Source organism: Aspergillus luchuensis, chromosome 5 (assembly GCF_016861625.1).
Source record: "Aspergillus luchuensis IFO 4308 DNA, chromosome 5, nearly complete sequence".
Classification (NCBI taxonomy): domain Eukaryota; kingdom Fungi; phylum Ascomycota; class Eurotiomycetes; order Eurotiales; family Aspergillaceae; genus Aspergillus; species Aspergillus luchuensis.
Window position 1 is genome coordinate 994664 of NC_054853.1, and position 17511 is coordinate 1012174.

Consider the following 17511-nt stretch of genomic DNA (forward strand, 5'->3'; position numbering starts at 1 on the left):
GGGAAACCCTAAATCTGTATATAGATTAGATTAACGTTCTCGAATACGACATATCTAGAATATACCATGGCAAGAGGTGGTAGGATTGAGAACACCAGCAACATCGCCACCAACACAGACACTGATGATCAGTTGGATGCCGTCTACGTGATTGACCTGATGGAGCCAAAACATACATTCCTGGACCGTACGGAAACAACCCCGGCCAAATGAGACCGGCTTAATCGTGGAAAACAGAACTTCGCGACGTAACTTATGAAATTCTAGTCCGGCATGGTAATAAAAGTCTAGGGGACCATAAATTCCGACGCCCCAGGCAGTTGAGGCTGATCATCCGCGAACTTTTGGTTGGCGAAGGGAGATCGATTTGAGGTTAATTCTCGTTTGTCGGACCTGGAAGATCATTGTTCCTTGGGTCACGTGCCTTGAAGCCACTACTTCAGTACCCGATTACTTGCTGTTCATGGCCAGCCCTTGGATAGTCTTGCCTGAACTCGACAATTGCTCATCAAATCAACTTTATTCGCCTACAGAAAGTCTCAAGACTCTATTTTGCTACGCCGTCCTATACTGGGCAATTACGAATATATACTACATGCCAACCAGCGTTCTGGAATGGATTTAGGCGAGGCAACAACGCGTTCATCTGAAGCTGATGATGTGTTGGTATCGAATATAATCCGTACCACATCTTATCATCGACGTGACTTTGACCTAGCGGTCATCACGACAAATCCTGAGGATCATAGGCTGGTACGCACTTCGCTGACTGAAGATATCCATACTACTTATTCTTGTTTGGGAAAACTTGAAATCTTGCCGCTTGAGACTATTCACCAGATATGCCTCCTTCTTGATATATGGTCTTTGTTTCGATTTCGCCAAGTCAATCGCCGTGCCCGACAGGTCGTCAGTGCCATTCGTTCTTACAAAGTGATTGTCAACCATGCTCTTGAGGCGCTGTGTATCACTCTAAGGACCAATATCGCGACATGGTTTCGACTCTCAGACTTGTTCGATGTCCTATGTACCATAAAATGTCACTTCTGTGGTGCCTTTGGCGGTTTTGTCTTTCTTCCGTCATTTAGAAGGTGCTGTTTCTCCTGCATTCAAGCAGATGGTCTTCCTTGCGTCTTGGTTCTCTCCGATGTTAAGCACCGCATCAAGCAGCGTTTGGGACGCGTTTGCAGTCCGATGCCTACAGTGAGGACTTTACCTGGGACATACTCAATGGATGAGACGGTACGAAAAAGAAGGACTGAAATCGTACTAAGCGAATCGATCAGCGCAATCTACCTGAACGACGAGGTCGATGAGACGCGAGTTAAACGCTCAAAGAAAACAGTGCTACTTCCTTATATGGTAACCACGTCCTTACCTTATTTCGATTATAAAAGTGGCGTCGTTCAGAGAGGTATCTCCTGTAGTGGCTGCCAGGTCGCTTTGGAGAAAGCTCTGAGGTCTTCAAGGGTCGGATCCGGAGCCTGTGCGATGAGGGACAAAGTATACTCACATGACGAGTTTTTAGATCACTTCAAAGCCTGCCAAGAGGCTCAGAACATCTGGAAGTCACGCAGAAGGGGTTCTGATAACGCCAATTTCTCTGAGTTCGTTAGACGTGGAGGCTACTTTAAGAGAAGGGATGTGATCATGTCTTTCAATAGTAAGAAATATGCATAATGTATATGGCACCTACACAGGGTGATTGATTCGTCTTGATTAGCCTTCTGATCCAGCAGGTCAGGTGAAATCTATATAGTGCTGTTTTATGCCGAATAGATGCGTGGATAAAGAAGAGTCTGTGACACAAGCAAATGCTACGTTTCACGCGGATATAAAATTAGCTACAGCGTCAGACAAGCCTTCGCAAACCCAAATTTTCCAGCAACCGTTCTACCTTCGGTAGTGCCCTTCCATGGAGATGGCGCGAGTTCTGCAGATATCGTTTCTCGGTAGACAGTTGTGTGCCATAACAGCTCTTCACTCCTGCAAGTCCTCGTCTGAAAAATACTTCTTCGGGGCGTCCGGATTGACGAGGTGGCCTTTGCAGTAATTTGTTGAATTTTTGCCAAGCTCCTTCTTAATGGGTTTGCACTTCACGTTGGACCCTTGACGACCGTCGCATTGGACGAACTCCATCTCTTTCCTGCACCCGCGGGTATATTGTATGTAGTAGGAAGTGCACATTGCGTTGACCTATAGAACGTCAGCATTCAAGTTGAATTTATCCGTGTATGTGGACTTACCGTGATACGAAATTTATGCGAGAGACAAACAAATATCGCAAGACTCCAGGTGCAAGTAACGGAGATATGATGGGCTCCAGTTGACCTGGGAAGCAACAATAGAAAAAGCTCAGAGTGGATGTTCCTGTAACTCTTAGGCATGAGTCTCCAGGCATCTATTTATGCATACGCTTTAGCACAGTGTTCGTATAGCACACCGCCAAAGTAAGCGACGCCCCTGCCACCCTTCATTCAGCCGTGAGTAGATTGCTCGTTTGGTATAATATGCATGTATGCGTCACAGTCCACTAGTGTTCACCGGACAATTACGCGTCTTCTCACTGTTGGAGTAGTTACCGTCACAACATATAAGTATCCCTGAAGTGCTGGCCAATCCTTGCCAGCACGCATAATTTGTGTTCTTCACAGTACTTCATTTGAAAAGCAGTCCTTGTCTTGCGCTTGCTTCCTCGCGGACGCAAGTAGCTATCAATACTTACTCAGATGAGTTCGAATCACCACTCTCCCATGGTACTTTCAATGGAGGTATCAAGTAAGGATGAAAGCGAGTACCGCATATTGGTGCAAAACATGGTTAAATATTTGATAATTCCCACCGGTACATTCGAACGTTCAGCACTTTCTATGCCTCTCAGTTCATTGCCTGATCTTCCTGGGGGTGACACCTGGAACGTTGCGTACATTAGTCGGGATCCCTCCAGCGGTCAGATCCTCATCGATCGACAGATACGAACTCTTATCGGCATAGTAGACGTCTGGCATCCTTTGCGTGTTGACTGTCTTGAGCTAAGAAGACTAAGGCAGCTTACGGCTACCACATACGAAGCAACTTACGGGAGCGGTGGATCGCCTAAAACTGTCATTGCGAAAGTTGCACGTTTCGAGTGGGAAATACCCCGTTTAGCCCAGGAAACTTCTACATACCAAAATCTGCAGAATACTGGTCTTGCTCCCCGGTTTCTCGGCCATGTCCACGAGCATGGTCGCGTAATCGGTTTTATACTTGAGAAGCTCGAAGGGCGTGAAGCGAACATTGGGGATCTATCGCTATGTCAGTCCGTACTGGGACGTCTACATGATGTCGGTATCCTTCATGGCGATGTCAACAGATACAATTTTATTGTTCGATCAGATACGGCTTATTTGATTGATTTCGAAAGAAGCCAACTATGTGACGACACAAATGCATCCATGCGGGCTGAGATGGAGAGTTTGCGGGATCAATTGGTGGAAAATACGGGACGTGGAGCAGGTTTCTCTCGGTCAAAATAATTGGCCAGTTGAGCAGAAAGTGTAAGCTTCATTGGGAAGAGTAGCAGATACTATGCTAAACAGCAGGTAGTCGCATGGTTTCTGATTACGTTTGCAGTCTATCAGTAATGGTAGCTAGCTTTATGTGAGCGCTATTATTGTACTGTTACAGTTTAATTCTTAGCTTTGACAACTTTTAATTGTCCGCGAATGAAAGAGCATAAGATTACCAACGATGCTTTGCGCTCTTTGTATAATATCGTTACCTACTACACCGATCCGGAGGTATCGCATGTGATGGATTTAGTGTACACTAGTTCATGCAAATTTGGTCGGTTTTCCGCGCTGGAAGGTAATAATACATGTATGCTTACATCTACGGTGTACCTCTTCCCATCCCCATTCGTCCTGTTCCATCATTTTATCGAAGGTTTGATTCGTGGCGTACTTAGCATTAATACAGCGTTGCTGGGAATATGGAGTGAAACGACCTCGGAGTACGTAGGCTGTGACGATAATATGGTAATACAAACTCATATGTGAGGGGCCTCTTCTCCACCAGGGGTGGCATCGAGACCTACTAATGCACAAGATATCACAAGTCACGCATCTTCCTGTCGTATTGGATACCTGGAGTAGTAAGATACAGCGATGATCAACGAAGCAAACAGGATCTAAGCTAACGTGACCAACAGTCGAGCGGGCCACCCTGCTATCCCATATAAAAGATACCTTTTTCATTCTAGGATATCTGAGCCAATACAGTGTTTGAGAAGTTCTAACTTCATACACAAATTATGTATAGAAGAAAAAATACTATATATCTTTCTTAGATTTTTTGTAATTTTTTTATATGAGATATATTGAATTCTTATATAATACAGTAAGAATACAAGAAATGTAATAAAACCATAATGGAGCACTCACTACACCATAATATGTACCATCCGTTCGGGTATCTTTAAATAATTCCGCATGGTCAAGGATCGTAGCTAGAGAGGAAGGCCAATCGGAAGGCCTGATAAAGTTGTTTCTGAGTCTCTAGAGGAGTCCAATCAATTCTGTCATTCACACCTCCACACGGCGCACAGGCAGTTAAACTCGAATGTTCGAACCGACAATAAGCCATGGATTCCGCCCAATAATGGCATTATGCAACCAGGGGATAAAATGCAACGATGTTACGCCACTATCTTCGCAGAAGCGGGGTCTTACCAATCGCCAGTTCAATGAAAAGTACTTCATAGGGGTGGGGGTAGTCCAGGCAACATGCTCTGTAAAAAGTGCCATTTATGTTGGAGCTTGTAGAAGCCGTAGAGGCGATTGGATTCGCACAAGATACTGCGCAAAACGGGCGGAAACCACTTAGTTTATGTAGCTAGGGAAGATACCTCGAGCCGTCTGATAGCCCCATAACTGAAAATTTTACGGCCCGTCTACTATGATCTCATATGCTTGAACAATAGGGCACCGAATTATCATCAAGTGCGCCCGGGAGTACAACCCGTGACACCTACCCGCGAGTACGTTCAGTCTAATGTAAGCGAGACATGTATGAATCCTCTTCCAAGTGGCCCGGGTGAGGGGCCGTAAACCATACCCGGTCAAAGGTCATGCCCCAATAAATGAAAGGGTTGCATGATTACAGATTAAAGGGGGAGCCAGGCCCTGAAAGGATGATAAATCATAGTACCAAAAAGTGGATGTGGAGATATTCGGCTCTGGAATAGCTCTGGTTGGATTAGAGGAAAGGTAATGGAGCGAGTTTGGAGTACCATGTCAAGGTGTGCTTTCATCTCGCCTTCAATGTTATTGCTTTCGTTTTCAAGTCTCCGTGGTTGAGATCCCGGCCAGAAGATGCGGGGTAGATAGCGGCCAGATAGTTCTTCCGCTATTCCGCTCGTTCTGGACCCTCACGTTAATTTATTCGTCATCAGAGAGCCAGGCAGCTCGCTGAAGCCGACCGCACCTCAATGAACTCTTCTTCAAACGATGATGCGCCCCAGCGATCACGGCTCGTTGGACGTTGTCCCTGCCAACATACGGATTGTTAGAGAAATAGATCGTTCTGATGCGCCTTTGGAGTTTGAAATAGAAATTGAAGGGCGGAAACATGCTCTGAAACTTGTAAGCAGCCTCAGCTATTAGGGGTTTGTTCGTTACTGACGGCTTTGGAGAGGGAGGGCTCGAAATATATTAAGAAACAATATCCACAAGCGGTGTTCATTCCTTGTCTCTACAGACTTTTCATGTTAAGTCATATTGCCGTGCTATATAGCACCAAGCTAATGATATAAGACTGCACCCCTTCTGTAGGGGATAGCAACGTGATTGATGACTATAAACAGAACCCTGCATGGATAACACTATCGAACAAGATTCCCATATCCTAATTTGATTGTGGGTGCATAGCCCTTTGTAGAGTAGTATTAGTATTATTCCGTAGGTATCAACCAAATGGAATGTCTACCACAAACCACTTTTTAGCCTGCGGTTTCTGTTGTTGCTAAATTATTGCCATAACATGCATTGCAATATAGTTTGTCCCATTTCCCATCGATGGTAGTCACAAGCTTGGCAGTCTTCGTACAGTTGCATCGAGTGCAATAGAAGTTCGTGGCTTTCGATAGCCTGTGCTGCTGCATATTTCCTCGCGGTTGGAATGTCTTCACTACATCTTCCAATGAAGGCATGGTGTACTGGCAGGAAGGCTGGGGTAAGACGAATATCGGGTTAGCTATTAATACCTGACTCCATAAACGAGAAAGACATAATAATATAGGTATTAGGCTCACACTCTGATTCGTTGACTTCTTCAAAAGCGTTATTTTTACTGTGAGGCAGTTGTCAGTGAAAGGTAGGAAGAGGCGTGTTTCTTGTACCTTGGGCTCTCCTTTAGAGATGCGGGGTAGCTTGACTTGCTCCTCTTAGCATATCTGAGATATTACGAAACGCTTCTGCGATTCATAATCATGCGTGTAGCGCCGGAAAGCTACCCCACTGTCACCGCAATAAATGTGGGTTGATATCCAATGGACAATGCAGTAGCTCCCTTTCGTACTTTCTAAGGGGTCTAAGCGCTTGTGCGTTTTATCTGGACATAATAGGAACGAATTAAAATCACGAACCAGAATCTTAATGTTACACGTTGGGCACCTACTTTATAATTGGGCTGAAGAGTCCCAATACGAGGACCCCCGTCGAGGGGCAAATGTTAAGGGGAGTTTGGCTATTTAGGTAAATCCAAGACACTTGCGACATTCGGCGGAACATACTTATTTGATTGATAACTACCGTCGTATACATTATTGTCGCTGCAGTCCCAATTATGATGGGTGACACAAAGATCGCAGAGCTCACCTGTCCGAAGTCCCACGAGCTTGAAACCACCGCAGTATCAATCTGCGAGGTCGAACATTTGTCATCTTACAATTGGATTGAAGCACCCGTCCCCACTATTGCTGTCCCGGGCATCCCCCCACTATGGTCATCACCGAAGATTGCTAAAAGGGTAGCAAAAGATTCGGGTCTCATATACATAGCCCAGAATGCAGCTCGCCTTCCAGAATGTCCACTTGAACCACTTTTTCGCGCTTTGTATATGACGAACCCTTCGTTCGATATTAATTCTATTGATCTTGTGACTGATCGAAATAATATTCGGAAACTTTTGTCGTTTGTCAACTCAGACCCAGCAAAAAAAGGACTGGAACCTTTCACGATCAACGTTGAAGTTGAGAACAACACTGCTATTTTTTGTCGCACAGAGGCAGAGACCAAAAGATACATTGGGCCGGATGAGTTTATGGGATTCGGTCACGAGTTCGAGAAGGCGTACACTACAAACCAAATATACGGCAGTACTGGACATCACAGGATCATCTCATATCGGTTTGGTGATCTGAGACTCATGCTGCGCTATGAAACAGACGGATACGTTAATGTACCCTCAAATGCGGATGCAGAACTGGGCCCACTATCCAGTATGATAGAGTCACTATCACTTGGCCCAACTAGTGGGCTTCCTCATATGGCCTCCACGGGGACCGCATTAAGGATCAAGAAAGAAGGTCATATCGTTCCAATAGAATCAACCCTCGAAATAAAAACACGGGTCTTTCACAAGAAAATCGACCTTCAAGAAATTCTTCCGCAGTTGTGGGTATCTCAAACCCCCAATCTCGTGCGTGCCTATCACAGAAACGGTTTATTTGAGCTGCCAAAAGTTGAAGACGTGACGCTTGAGATCAAGAATTGGGAAAACGAACACCAAGAAGACCTCATGAAGTTAGCTATTATAATAAAAAGAATCATCGATGTGGTAAAAAAGAACGGTGGGAAAGCCGTTGTCAAGTACGATGGCCAGCATGATGAGCTAGTGGTCTGGAAAGCCGAAGAAAGGCAGTTATTACCACATGACATTTATTCCAAGTTGAATAACCAGAATGATAAATCAGCAGTCTCGGAAATGAACACCAACTCAGCAATTCGATCAGAGAAGCCAGAGACCCAAAAGACGAAATTGAAAATTGGAGATGTTTTATACGATATCAATCTTTCCATGATTCCGTACCTTCGTTCCTTCGTCGACTTCCAACGAAAAGCTCAATCGCAGGTCTCAGAATTTGATCACGGTGCTATTCCTTTGTTTGATGTTGCGCTCAAAGGATTTGAAATGGGCTATAGGCATTGTTTTCGTTCATTACCTGCTGATGTTTCTCAGTATCACACTCTTTGTGAAACATATGATTTCCTCGGAGTCGATGTGCTTGGACAACAATCGATCGATGATATTTTTGTCGACCTCAGAGCCTGCAAAACCACTTATGAGCTTGACTACAAGCGGTACCGAGCTGTTAAGGGAAATAAAGCCATAGCAAGAGATGCAGCGTTTCGACTTATGTTTTTGATGACCAATGGCAAGTTCCACGATGGAATCAAAGACTCCGCTAAAGTTTATAATGCTGTGCTATTTGTCGTGTCACACCCAGGTACTTTCAAATGGCGCACAAGAGCCCTTGTGCTTGCTGCATATAAGGAACGGTTTCTTATCACATCTAAGCAGAGAGCTCAGTTGGATCAGTGGTGTCGAAGGGACAATCATGGATCAGATGATGAGGGGACCACAGACGAGAATGGCTCGGAGCCATATTACTCCGATGGTTCCTAGACCTCTGAAATAAAGGTCGGGAATCCAGGTTATCCATTTATTCTAACATCATGGCTTGAGCAATACTGCAGGCTGTATTTTCTTCCAATCAAGCTCAAATCGAATTTCGGTTTACACTTTACCTCGCTATGACTCTTAAAACATCAACAGTCGTTAAGGCTTCTAGGTGGTGTGGTACGCAACCACTTATTTACCCTTTGAAAACACACACACACACACACACACACACACACACACACACACACACATACACACACTACGCGCTTGTAGCTTACGCAAGCGCGCTTTTCCCAGCAACTTCGTAGAAACACCTTTTGAAAAATGCTCATTAGACTGACTTCAGTATCCCCTTATATGTGAAGAATCCTGTCACTACAATTGCACGGCAAGACGCTTTCAAAAAAAGTGAAATAAATGGTGCGTTTTTATACGCAGTTCAACTTCTCCTGCTAGTTATCATAATATTCATGAAACCGTACCCTCCCTAAAACCCGCAAAGCGCCAAAATAAGCTGATTTGATCCATCCTCCCCATTAACATCTCCACATTTAATAAGATACTCCCACCCGAGCCTTGCCCCTGCAACAGCAGCTTGATTCTGATTCACATAATTGGGGGGGGGAAACAAGACTCTGAGTTACCGCGCCTTCAATCGGAACAAAGAATTTTTCCTGACGCTTAGCGTTCTTGACGTGAAGAACCTTCATGCTATACGGCCCAGGCATTGAAGCTCTCTCAATGCTTTCGGGCAAGAGGACCGATGGATTAAGCCGGAAAGTCGTGCGATGATAGTCACCATTTTTCCAGGTAAGGCCAAAGGCCTCGAAGAACCTCCTGAACTTATCCATGGGCGTGAAGTTGGGTAAGTGCAGGCCGACTATGGCAATCCCGCCATTTTCGACGTAAGCTCTTATTTTAGCGAGCACCTCCCCGGTTCTCTTGATTGGATTCGGTAAGGCCTTCGTCTGTTATGATAAATGCTTTGAAGGTGGCCTCGGCGATTATCTGAAGCGCAGTGTTTGCGGTCTTCGCGCGCTTAATGTTGGCCACTTCTGAGAGCCTGGTGAAGAGCGTGGAATAGACTTCATCGAGAAAGTCGCGATATGCGAGAGAGAGAAGAAGAATTCGGGGTCTCTCGGCTGAGGCCATTGTTGTGACTTTGAAGGCCGCCCGTTTGTAGTTTGAGCCTTAAAAAAATGTTTAGTAGAACCCACTTAACTATCTTAAATACAGCATAATGTTTCAGGTCAGCCCCTCCTTTATGATTACGAGCTAAGCTGGTGGGTGGCTTTGAATTTCCTAAGTCTGCCTTATTTGGTATCTATTGCATAATCTCAGAGAGGAAAGGAGACACCAGTGATTGGTGGCCCTGCACCTTGTGACGTGGTCATCTATCCTTGACCCATGCAAAGCTGACATTTCCTCTCGAGGTGCCTCCCAACTGTTGAATCCCCTCGGAAATTATTACATCACCCCCTTCTGCGCCAGTAGTTCGTGCCAAGGCTGTCGAGTTGCCGACAATAATTTTCCAGCCTAATTATGCAATGAACCCAAAGCAGACAATAACATGGCTGCATTATTGCAAATAAACAAACCAATCAAATATTGCAACGAAAAATCTCTGGTTACACAGCCTCAAGGCTTGACGAGGCTGATAATTCTTGGGATTTATATTCGTCCTAGAGTCCTTAGGTAAACCCCCCCCCCTCCACCAAAATAAGAAAAATGGACTATATCGAAGCTACCCCAAAAGCCAAATGACTAGCACGCAAAACTACAAATGACGAAGATCAATCATATGACATTACCTCAGATTTCCGTCCTATACAGAGACAGCACTTTGACATTAGACTACAACTCTTTACTAGATTTTTCTCCTTTTACCTCCAAGATCAGCCATCCTTGCCTATCACGAACAATGCTCTACCCGGATTAATTCCAACACTCCCGAAAGAAACTAGTCTATACAGACGCAGGTCCAACTTTCCACTAGATAGTCGCACCCGTACTCAGGAATCCATTTTGCCTAAGACCGCCCTGGTACCGCTAGACTCGATGATTATAGTAATGAACACGAAGAACATGGAGAAGAAGACAACGCAGGCTCATGTGGATCAACTCTGCCCACTTGATCACCGAGGGAAGAAACATGATGCGCTGGCGAAGAGACATAATATACGGGTAGAAGCTCTGAAAAAGGTATTAGACGCAATGTCCCCAGAAAATGGATCTCCTATGGTTCTATTGTGTCGGGGCGAAAGCTCCCATTGCTCAATATTGCCTATACCAATTTCAAACTCGGAAGACGAGGTAGAAACATGGAGAGAGATACACAGGGCTTGGTACGCGCGCAGAGGATATTGGAGGAAACGTCTGCTGGGATATAGTGTCACACGAGTGGACGCTGTCAATGTTTGTTTTCAAATATTGTCATTCTGAGAAGAATCACTGATTACCACACCAAGATCGCACTTCTGGGATCGAAGAAGGCCTCGAAAGGCCGGAAGAATTGTGAATTTATTGGGATGTATACGGAACGCGACGTTCCAGCAGAGAGGAAAATATTGCAACAGACTATAGACGACTATGTTCCCATTTCGGACTACTTCTACGATCGTCGCACTAGAACTGCGGAATATAGCTATGGTTGCAATTGGTTTTCTTGCTTGCCGTGCTTCGATGATGCTGGGGCATGCCCAGAACAAACATATCGTACGCCGAACGGAATATTTTACACTTGGATACACTCCACCTGATAGAACACGCCTTCTCTTACCCAGACCTCGCTGCTTTAGATGACTTCTCAGAAAGAAATATGTTAGGGATATCCTAGGTCTAATGAGACTTGAAACAGTTGGCACTGTCCAGCTTTAAGAGAGATCGAATTCAGGGGTATAGTAGTCAGCGAAGGTTGGGCGCTAGATAAGCATCATATGACTTTGCCTTTGTTGGTCGCAATATTGCTAGGCGTGGTTGTTGCTGCTAGGTTCCTTTTCGGTTGGGATACAGCATGGACTGTTGGCGCCTTTCTTGTCGCACTAATATCGCTTCTGTTGTGCATATCCTACGAGTTGTAGTCAGATCTTGTTTTAGGCTCTCGCCGATCGCTGGAGTATATGATGACTGTATTAGGAAGCTTCCAGAATATTGTGTTCTTCTGCCTGTACCTGAAGCTCTTGGATTTGATTGTATTTTCTTCCCTTGTCCCGTTCGAAAAAAGAGTGTAAGCACCTTGGCGCCCACATGTCCGCGCTTACAGATAACGAGCTTGATTCAGCACCTATAACGTAAGCGGGAAGCGAGTCGGCCAGGTAAGCCAGAGTCGGCCACCTCTGTATCCCATACTAATCTAATGTTTATCCGAACCCAATATCCCAACAACCATTGGCTCAACTACAATCCAAATTTAGTTGAAGCTATATGTATACTGTAAGAATATATACTTCCATAAAAAAATTTTATACTTAGGTCAGATACGTCCTAATATATAAGTTTCATAATATAATTCTCAGTATATAAAGTTTGGCTATAATACTACAGCTTGAAAATTGCTGGATCAGTATGGGATACAGAGGTGGCCGACTCGCTTCCCCCTCCCTGAAATTACTTCCCCAGCAGGAAATGCTCCATACTAATGCGTCACCAGCAGGGGTTTCCCACCCACCAATCTCAAAGTCTTGACATGACCTCTGCGCTGTCGTAGATTGCCAACAGGTCACTATTTCTCCGCATCCATTGGCTGCCATGTCACGGTGGGCCGGGGATGTCAAGGGCCCTTGCTTATCTACATGATGTCCAGGGGTCAAAGCGAGTTGTGTTTAGCACAAGGGATTCAGTACACACGAATCCGTAACCACCACGCCTTCGTCTGCCCCATGTCGTCCTCTGCAAAGTCCTTTCAAAAGGGTTATAAAGAGTATTTCTGACTGTGTGGCGGAAGATCGTTATCGTGCCGCTGACACTAGCAATATTTCCGGTCCGTAGACTTTAGGACCGTTGGTAGAAAAGTTCGGATCTCCCGAAAAAGAAATTTTTTGCATCTGTTGATTCACTAAGATTTCAGCATGTAATGACCTGAATGTATTTCAAACACTCCAATTATTAGAAACATAACTAGCCACGGACATTGACTACAATTTACAGAACTCCCAGGAGCATCCGTGGAGCTCGGGTCCAACGTTAACTCGTGTTATAACTGAGAGCCGACTTGCCGCGCATGCCGTTCATCTGGAATAGACCTCGCCATATGATTTTGTGGGTACCCATGGGTTACCTGGAAAATCGCCAAGAACCCGAAACATCATTAAGAGGAAGTTGTATATAATATGCGTATATATGTCTGTTATTTATTTCTCTTGGCGGTTCTGGTGGGCCCCACTTGATTGAGGGGTCGAGCCGTCTGGCTTTGACCTCCCAAAATAGCATTTCTTGGGCTCTCCTCAACCTCCTCAACATCATGACAAAAACCTTCCTCTCTAAGCTTAGATCCTGTTTGCTTCGTTGATAATCGCTGTATCTTGCTAGTTCAGGTATCCAATACGGCAGGAAGATGCGTGACTTGTTGTATCTTGTGCATTAGGAGGTCTTGATGCCATTCTTGGTGGAAAAGAGGAGGGGCCACTTCCTCACATATTATTGGTATCGCCTAGCGCCGGCGATAGGCCGGCAAATGTGCATTCCATAATATCATCACAGCCTACGTACTCAGAGGTTGTTTCACTCTATATTCCCAGCAACGCTGTATTAATGTCAAGTACGCCACGAATCAAATCTTTGAAGAAATGGTGGAACAGGACAAATGGGGATGGGAAGAGGTATAACGTCGATGTGAACATACATGTATTAGTACCTTCCAGCGCGCGCTGATCCAAATTAGCTTGTGCTTTTAGGGTCCAAATTATTGTTCGAGCATAACTATCCCTTTGGCATTACTGCGCGCAAGCTTCCCTTTCGGAAATGACACCCATCTGATGGAGATGACAGTTGGATCTTGCAACTGAATTTTCCCGAAGCTCGCGAATTGGCAAAGTACGCTAAAGAGACATTGTAAGACAATGAAGATGCAGAAAAGCGTCGTTATCCCCGTGCCGGGGAACGACGGATGCATAGTGGTTGGCTCCCAACCCCTGCACAAGCCTAATAACATTGGTGTCGGCTTGCATTAGGGGCGCTAACATTTCACAGTGATAGGTATGAAGATCAGATTCTATTCTCTCTTTTGGACAAGATCCGCTTTTTTTTACGTAGTTCTTGAATCACAGTCCAAAATCCGCTTGAGAATGTCGAAGGTTTTGGGTATATTTGTCCAAAAGGCGAGAGCTATCAAGAACACACCCATTTGCTGAATACCGCGTCAGACAGTTAGGTACCTCCAGCATGTTGGGATGAGACTCAATTAGCCCACAAAGAGTGGCTATATCCACCCCAAATGTGAACGATGATGATTACTTCGACACTCACAACCTTACGTTTCACAGTTGGCCCACCAGAGAGGAAAAGTGCGATATCCTGGGCAAGGCATCTAGTGCGGTTTATCGTGCAGTTTTCCAGGCTTGAAGTGCTACGTCTAGGTTTTGATTCTCGTATTCAAAAAGGGGATCTTAAGGCGCTAAGCGAAGGCATTTGCCTCAAGAATCTCCGCGTCTTGGAGATCGACACAGTCAGTGGTACGGAAGATCATTTAGCTAGGCTACTTCTTGCCCATAAAATGACTTTGCGCGACGTGTATCTGGAATTAATCGAACTTCCAACTCTAGAGTCCTGGAAATCATTACTCACGACTATTCGGGATGAAATTTGTTTAGACTGCCTTGAAATCACGGACTGTGAAGCCAGTCATCGTATCATTATGTTCGGCGACAAGCAGTTATCGGATTCTATTAGCATCCAAGGAGGGAAAAAAGTTTTGGATAATCTCATCGGGACACTAATGTTGGGGAAGATGATCTGAGCCACTGTTGGGTGACTGAACATGCTCTTGCGGAGGCGGATACCAACCAGGTGAGCTATAAATACTTTGGAGCTAGCCGCGAAATCGACTTAAAAACATTGGAAGGATTTCGGTCGGCGGGGGCTGGTTGATGGGATGTATGTATCTCTAGCATCTTACCTAGAGGTCGTGTAACAGTTCCGCGGCTCAAGCCTGCCGTGCAGACGGGCTCTTGCAACATGTACGGTTCGTGTTGCAAAATGCGTATTTAGGAAGCGGTCTAAGATAAAGACCACGACGTCTTGTGGCGGCATGCTTTGCAACGCAATTCAATTGTCACAAGTTTGAGATCCTGCCATATTGTTTATTTTCCACCTTTTCGAAGCCGGGCTTATAATTCGTCGCTCCGACGCAGTGAGTACGCCGCTTACTGTCCGAAATGCAATCAAGGGCCCAAAGGCGCTTCCACCATTTCACATTCTCCAGGTCTCTGGCAACTAGATGGCCAATCAGGTCCTCCCGTAGCATATTGCACCGTTCACTGTCTCAGCGAATAAGTCCGCGCCGTTGGAGCACGGTCAGAGCTTTGTCGCGCTACTGATGAAAGAAGCAGGAGTCCCCGTCATGGAGGACATGCTAAAACCGCGTCCCGGACCATCCCAAGATCATCATCTGCGCCATTAATTTTCCGTGGTACCAATATGCAACGCGAGGCTTAGAGTCCACAGACAGGGATGTGTTGTCCCTGTAAGTTCCTAAGCCGGTGGTAAATGACCACTTTCGCTTGAAGGCGATGCTGGTTTTTCACAGTCGTAGCATTTATGATCAGACTATGTGCGGGAAAGAAGAGTGGCTTTGATGAGATACCCTGTCCGACCACACACGTGCAGCTGATCGAATCCGAGATCTCAATCTCAGGCAAGTTGACGACGCAGCTGGCGTGTGAACTCCTGCGGTCCGATGGCGTGTCACTGACCACCGTGAGGTTCAGCAATGAGAGGCCATGTTCCATTTTATTGGGCACCCTTATCCCTCTGCTAGGTAGGTAGGATCGCTGCCGGTGTGGGCCCGCCAGGGCACCGACGGGTGTTTACGCGGTTGGTGAGGGAGATCACCCGGAAACGTTACATACATGTCGGATGTACTCTGTAGTAAGATAGTTCACCTGTGACTTTACGTGCCTTGCATAGTGTATGCAGTTAACGCAGCAGGTATGCTCCGCACATAAATAGGCAACACCTCCCTTCTCCCTCCATCAAAATCGTGGCCTTTCAATATGGATCAGTCATAAAGTTGACTTTCTCGTCGTGGTTCGGAGTTACTTCCGAAGGTGCTGTTGCACGCTGTTTATAGACAATCAATTCACAAGAAGCATCTATACATGGATAGTCAAAGACAATCCAATAGCGCCGTGTAAGGCATGATGGTTAACTGAAGCCTTGTCTTGGGGCGTTCCTATCAGGAGTCTTCATTTCGTCTGCTTTTCCTGTTGATAGACTTTGTTTTCCTGCTTAGCTAATAAGCAATCATTAGCGAAAGTATGCTCTGTCAGTGGGACGGCTGTGGTCAGGTCTTCAATACGCAGCTGGATCTCTGGATACATATAACGCAATGCCATTTTTCTCCTCGCCATGAATGCTCTTCTTGCAACAAAGTTGTGAAAGGGTCCGAGGAGGCACACCTTCATGCTATCAGCCAGCATCAGGTTGCAGTGTCGAACGAGCATTGGACTTATCGCGACGGTGAAGAGTGTTTCCTTGACTTTTGGGATGGACTGGGTTCCAGGGTTTTGTGCTCCTTCTTGATTCTTTCCGAGGAAGTTTAAGGGAATTGCAGTGGTATACTTGTTTGTTTTCAATTTTGTGAGAATGTCTTGCCTTCGCCTACGGTCATAAGTGTCGTGGTGCAAAAGGAAGCTTGATTCATCTTATTTGAAAGGGATGCAAAGAAGATATACATACAGCACGAAGTCCGAGTTGGTTTCCGATCAACTCGTGTAGATGGGCAGGAATTATTTCCGTTTTGCCGTATCGTTCCCGAGTAGCAACAGCTTCATATCACAACAGAACGGACAAAGCCCCCATGAAACTATGAGACAGATTCGGATCACAGAGTACCAGTATACCTTAAATTCATTACTCCGTATCAGTCTTTGTCATTGGGCCCACGCCTTACCCTTGAATAAGGCAAGAGAGGGACCCTCAATAACAGAGCAAATTCACCTGCGCCCAGAATGTTTTCCGGGCTCCACCTCATCGTGGCACGAGACCGAGCGTGACTTAGGTAGCACAAGGCTCCATGTGAGACATTGCCGTGGACGAATGAGACGGCATTGCGCCGGCTGGGTAATTTTTATTTGTCTTGTTAACGTGGGTCTAAAGTGTTCCTAGGCAATGGTGACCGACACACTCAAACAAGGTTTATTGCTGCTACTCTAGTCTCCCGCTCCACGGTAGGATTTATTGCTCGTTTTTCCAGATATACGACCCCTGGTTCTCTATTATTCGGTTCTCGCATATCCCCCGCTTCGAAGTGTGGAGGCAGATCTTGTACGAGTGCATAATGTGCGGTCCTGGCAAATACGGCCCTTGGCATGGGGGGAAAGTATCAAACATGACCTTCCGGATTACTCTACAGATGAAAAAGGCCGGAACGAAAGGGGTCAAATCTCCATCTTGGGGTGGTGAACCGCAGAACGTTCCCCTGCAATCAGGCCGATCAGAACCGGTAGTCTAGAGCCGTTTGCTCAGAGCAAGTACATGTCTCCCGTCGAGAGAGGTTTCCTCGCAATGTTCTGTAATATTTGTCCCAAAACAGAGTTTTCATTCCCAGCGACCGTGCTTGGGTTTTGGCGACATCAGCAATGTCATCTAGATATCTCCAAGTGTCCAGAAATTTCCGCGTATCATAACAAA

At 45.6% G+C, this 17511-nt stretch overlaps 6 protein-coding genes across 6 annotated transcripts; 4 read left to right on the top strand and 2 right to left on the bottom strand.

The window, feature by feature from the left end:
- Positions 1-615: 615 nt before the first annotated feature.
- Positions 616-1731, top strand: AKAW2_50352S (F-box protein; the record flags this gene model as incomplete). Its single annotated transcript, XM_041690161.1, has 2 exons — positions 616-1663; positions 1724-1731. 2 exons carry the CDS (start codon positions 616-618, stop codon positions 1729-1731), a joined length of 1056 nt encoding a protein of 351 aa, XP_041543773.1.
- A 249-nt stretch (positions 1732-1980) lies between these two features.
- Positions 1981-2387, bottom strand: AKAW2_50353A (uncharacterized protein; the record flags this gene model as incomplete). Its single annotated transcript, XM_041690162.1, has 2 exons — positions 1981-2196; positions 2247-2387. The coding sequence occupies 2 exons, from the start codon at positions 2385-2387 to the stop codon at positions 1981-1983; spliced, it is 357 nt and encodes a 118-aa protein (XP_041543774.1).
- Positions 2388-6825: 4438 nt separating this feature from the next.
- On the top strand, positions 6826-8667 carry AKAW2_50354S (uncharacterized protein; the record flags this gene model as incomplete). Its single annotated transcript, XM_041690163.1, has 1 exon — positions 6826-8667. The coding sequence occupies one exon, from the start codon at positions 6826-6828 to the stop codon at positions 8665-8667; it is 1842 nt and encodes a 613-aa protein (XP_041543775.1).
- A 915-nt stretch (positions 8668-9582) lies between these two features.
- On the bottom strand, positions 9583-9816 carry AKAW2_50355A (uncharacterized protein; the record flags this gene model as incomplete). The annotated part of the gene is made up of 1 exon (XM_041690164.1): positions 9583-9816. One exon carries the CDS (start codon positions 9814-9816, stop codon positions 9583-9585), a length of 234 nt encoding a protein of 77 aa, XP_041543776.1.
- Positions 9817-10722: 906 nt separating this feature from the next.
- On the top strand, positions 10723-11106 carry AKAW2_50356S (uncharacterized protein; the record flags this gene model as incomplete). Its single annotated transcript, XM_041690165.1, has 1 exon — positions 10723-11106. One exon carries the CDS (start codon positions 10723-10725, stop codon positions 11104-11106), a length of 384 nt encoding a protein of 127 aa, XP_041543777.1.
- Positions 11107-14104: 2998 nt separating this feature from the next.
- On the top strand, positions 14105-14617 carry AKAW2_50357S (uncharacterized protein; the record flags this gene model as incomplete). Its single annotated transcript, XM_041690166.1, has 1 exon — positions 14105-14617. One exon carries the CDS (start codon positions 14105-14107, stop codon positions 14615-14617), a length of 513 nt encoding a protein of 170 aa, XP_041543778.1.
- Positions 14618-17511: the final 2894 nt, after the last annotated feature.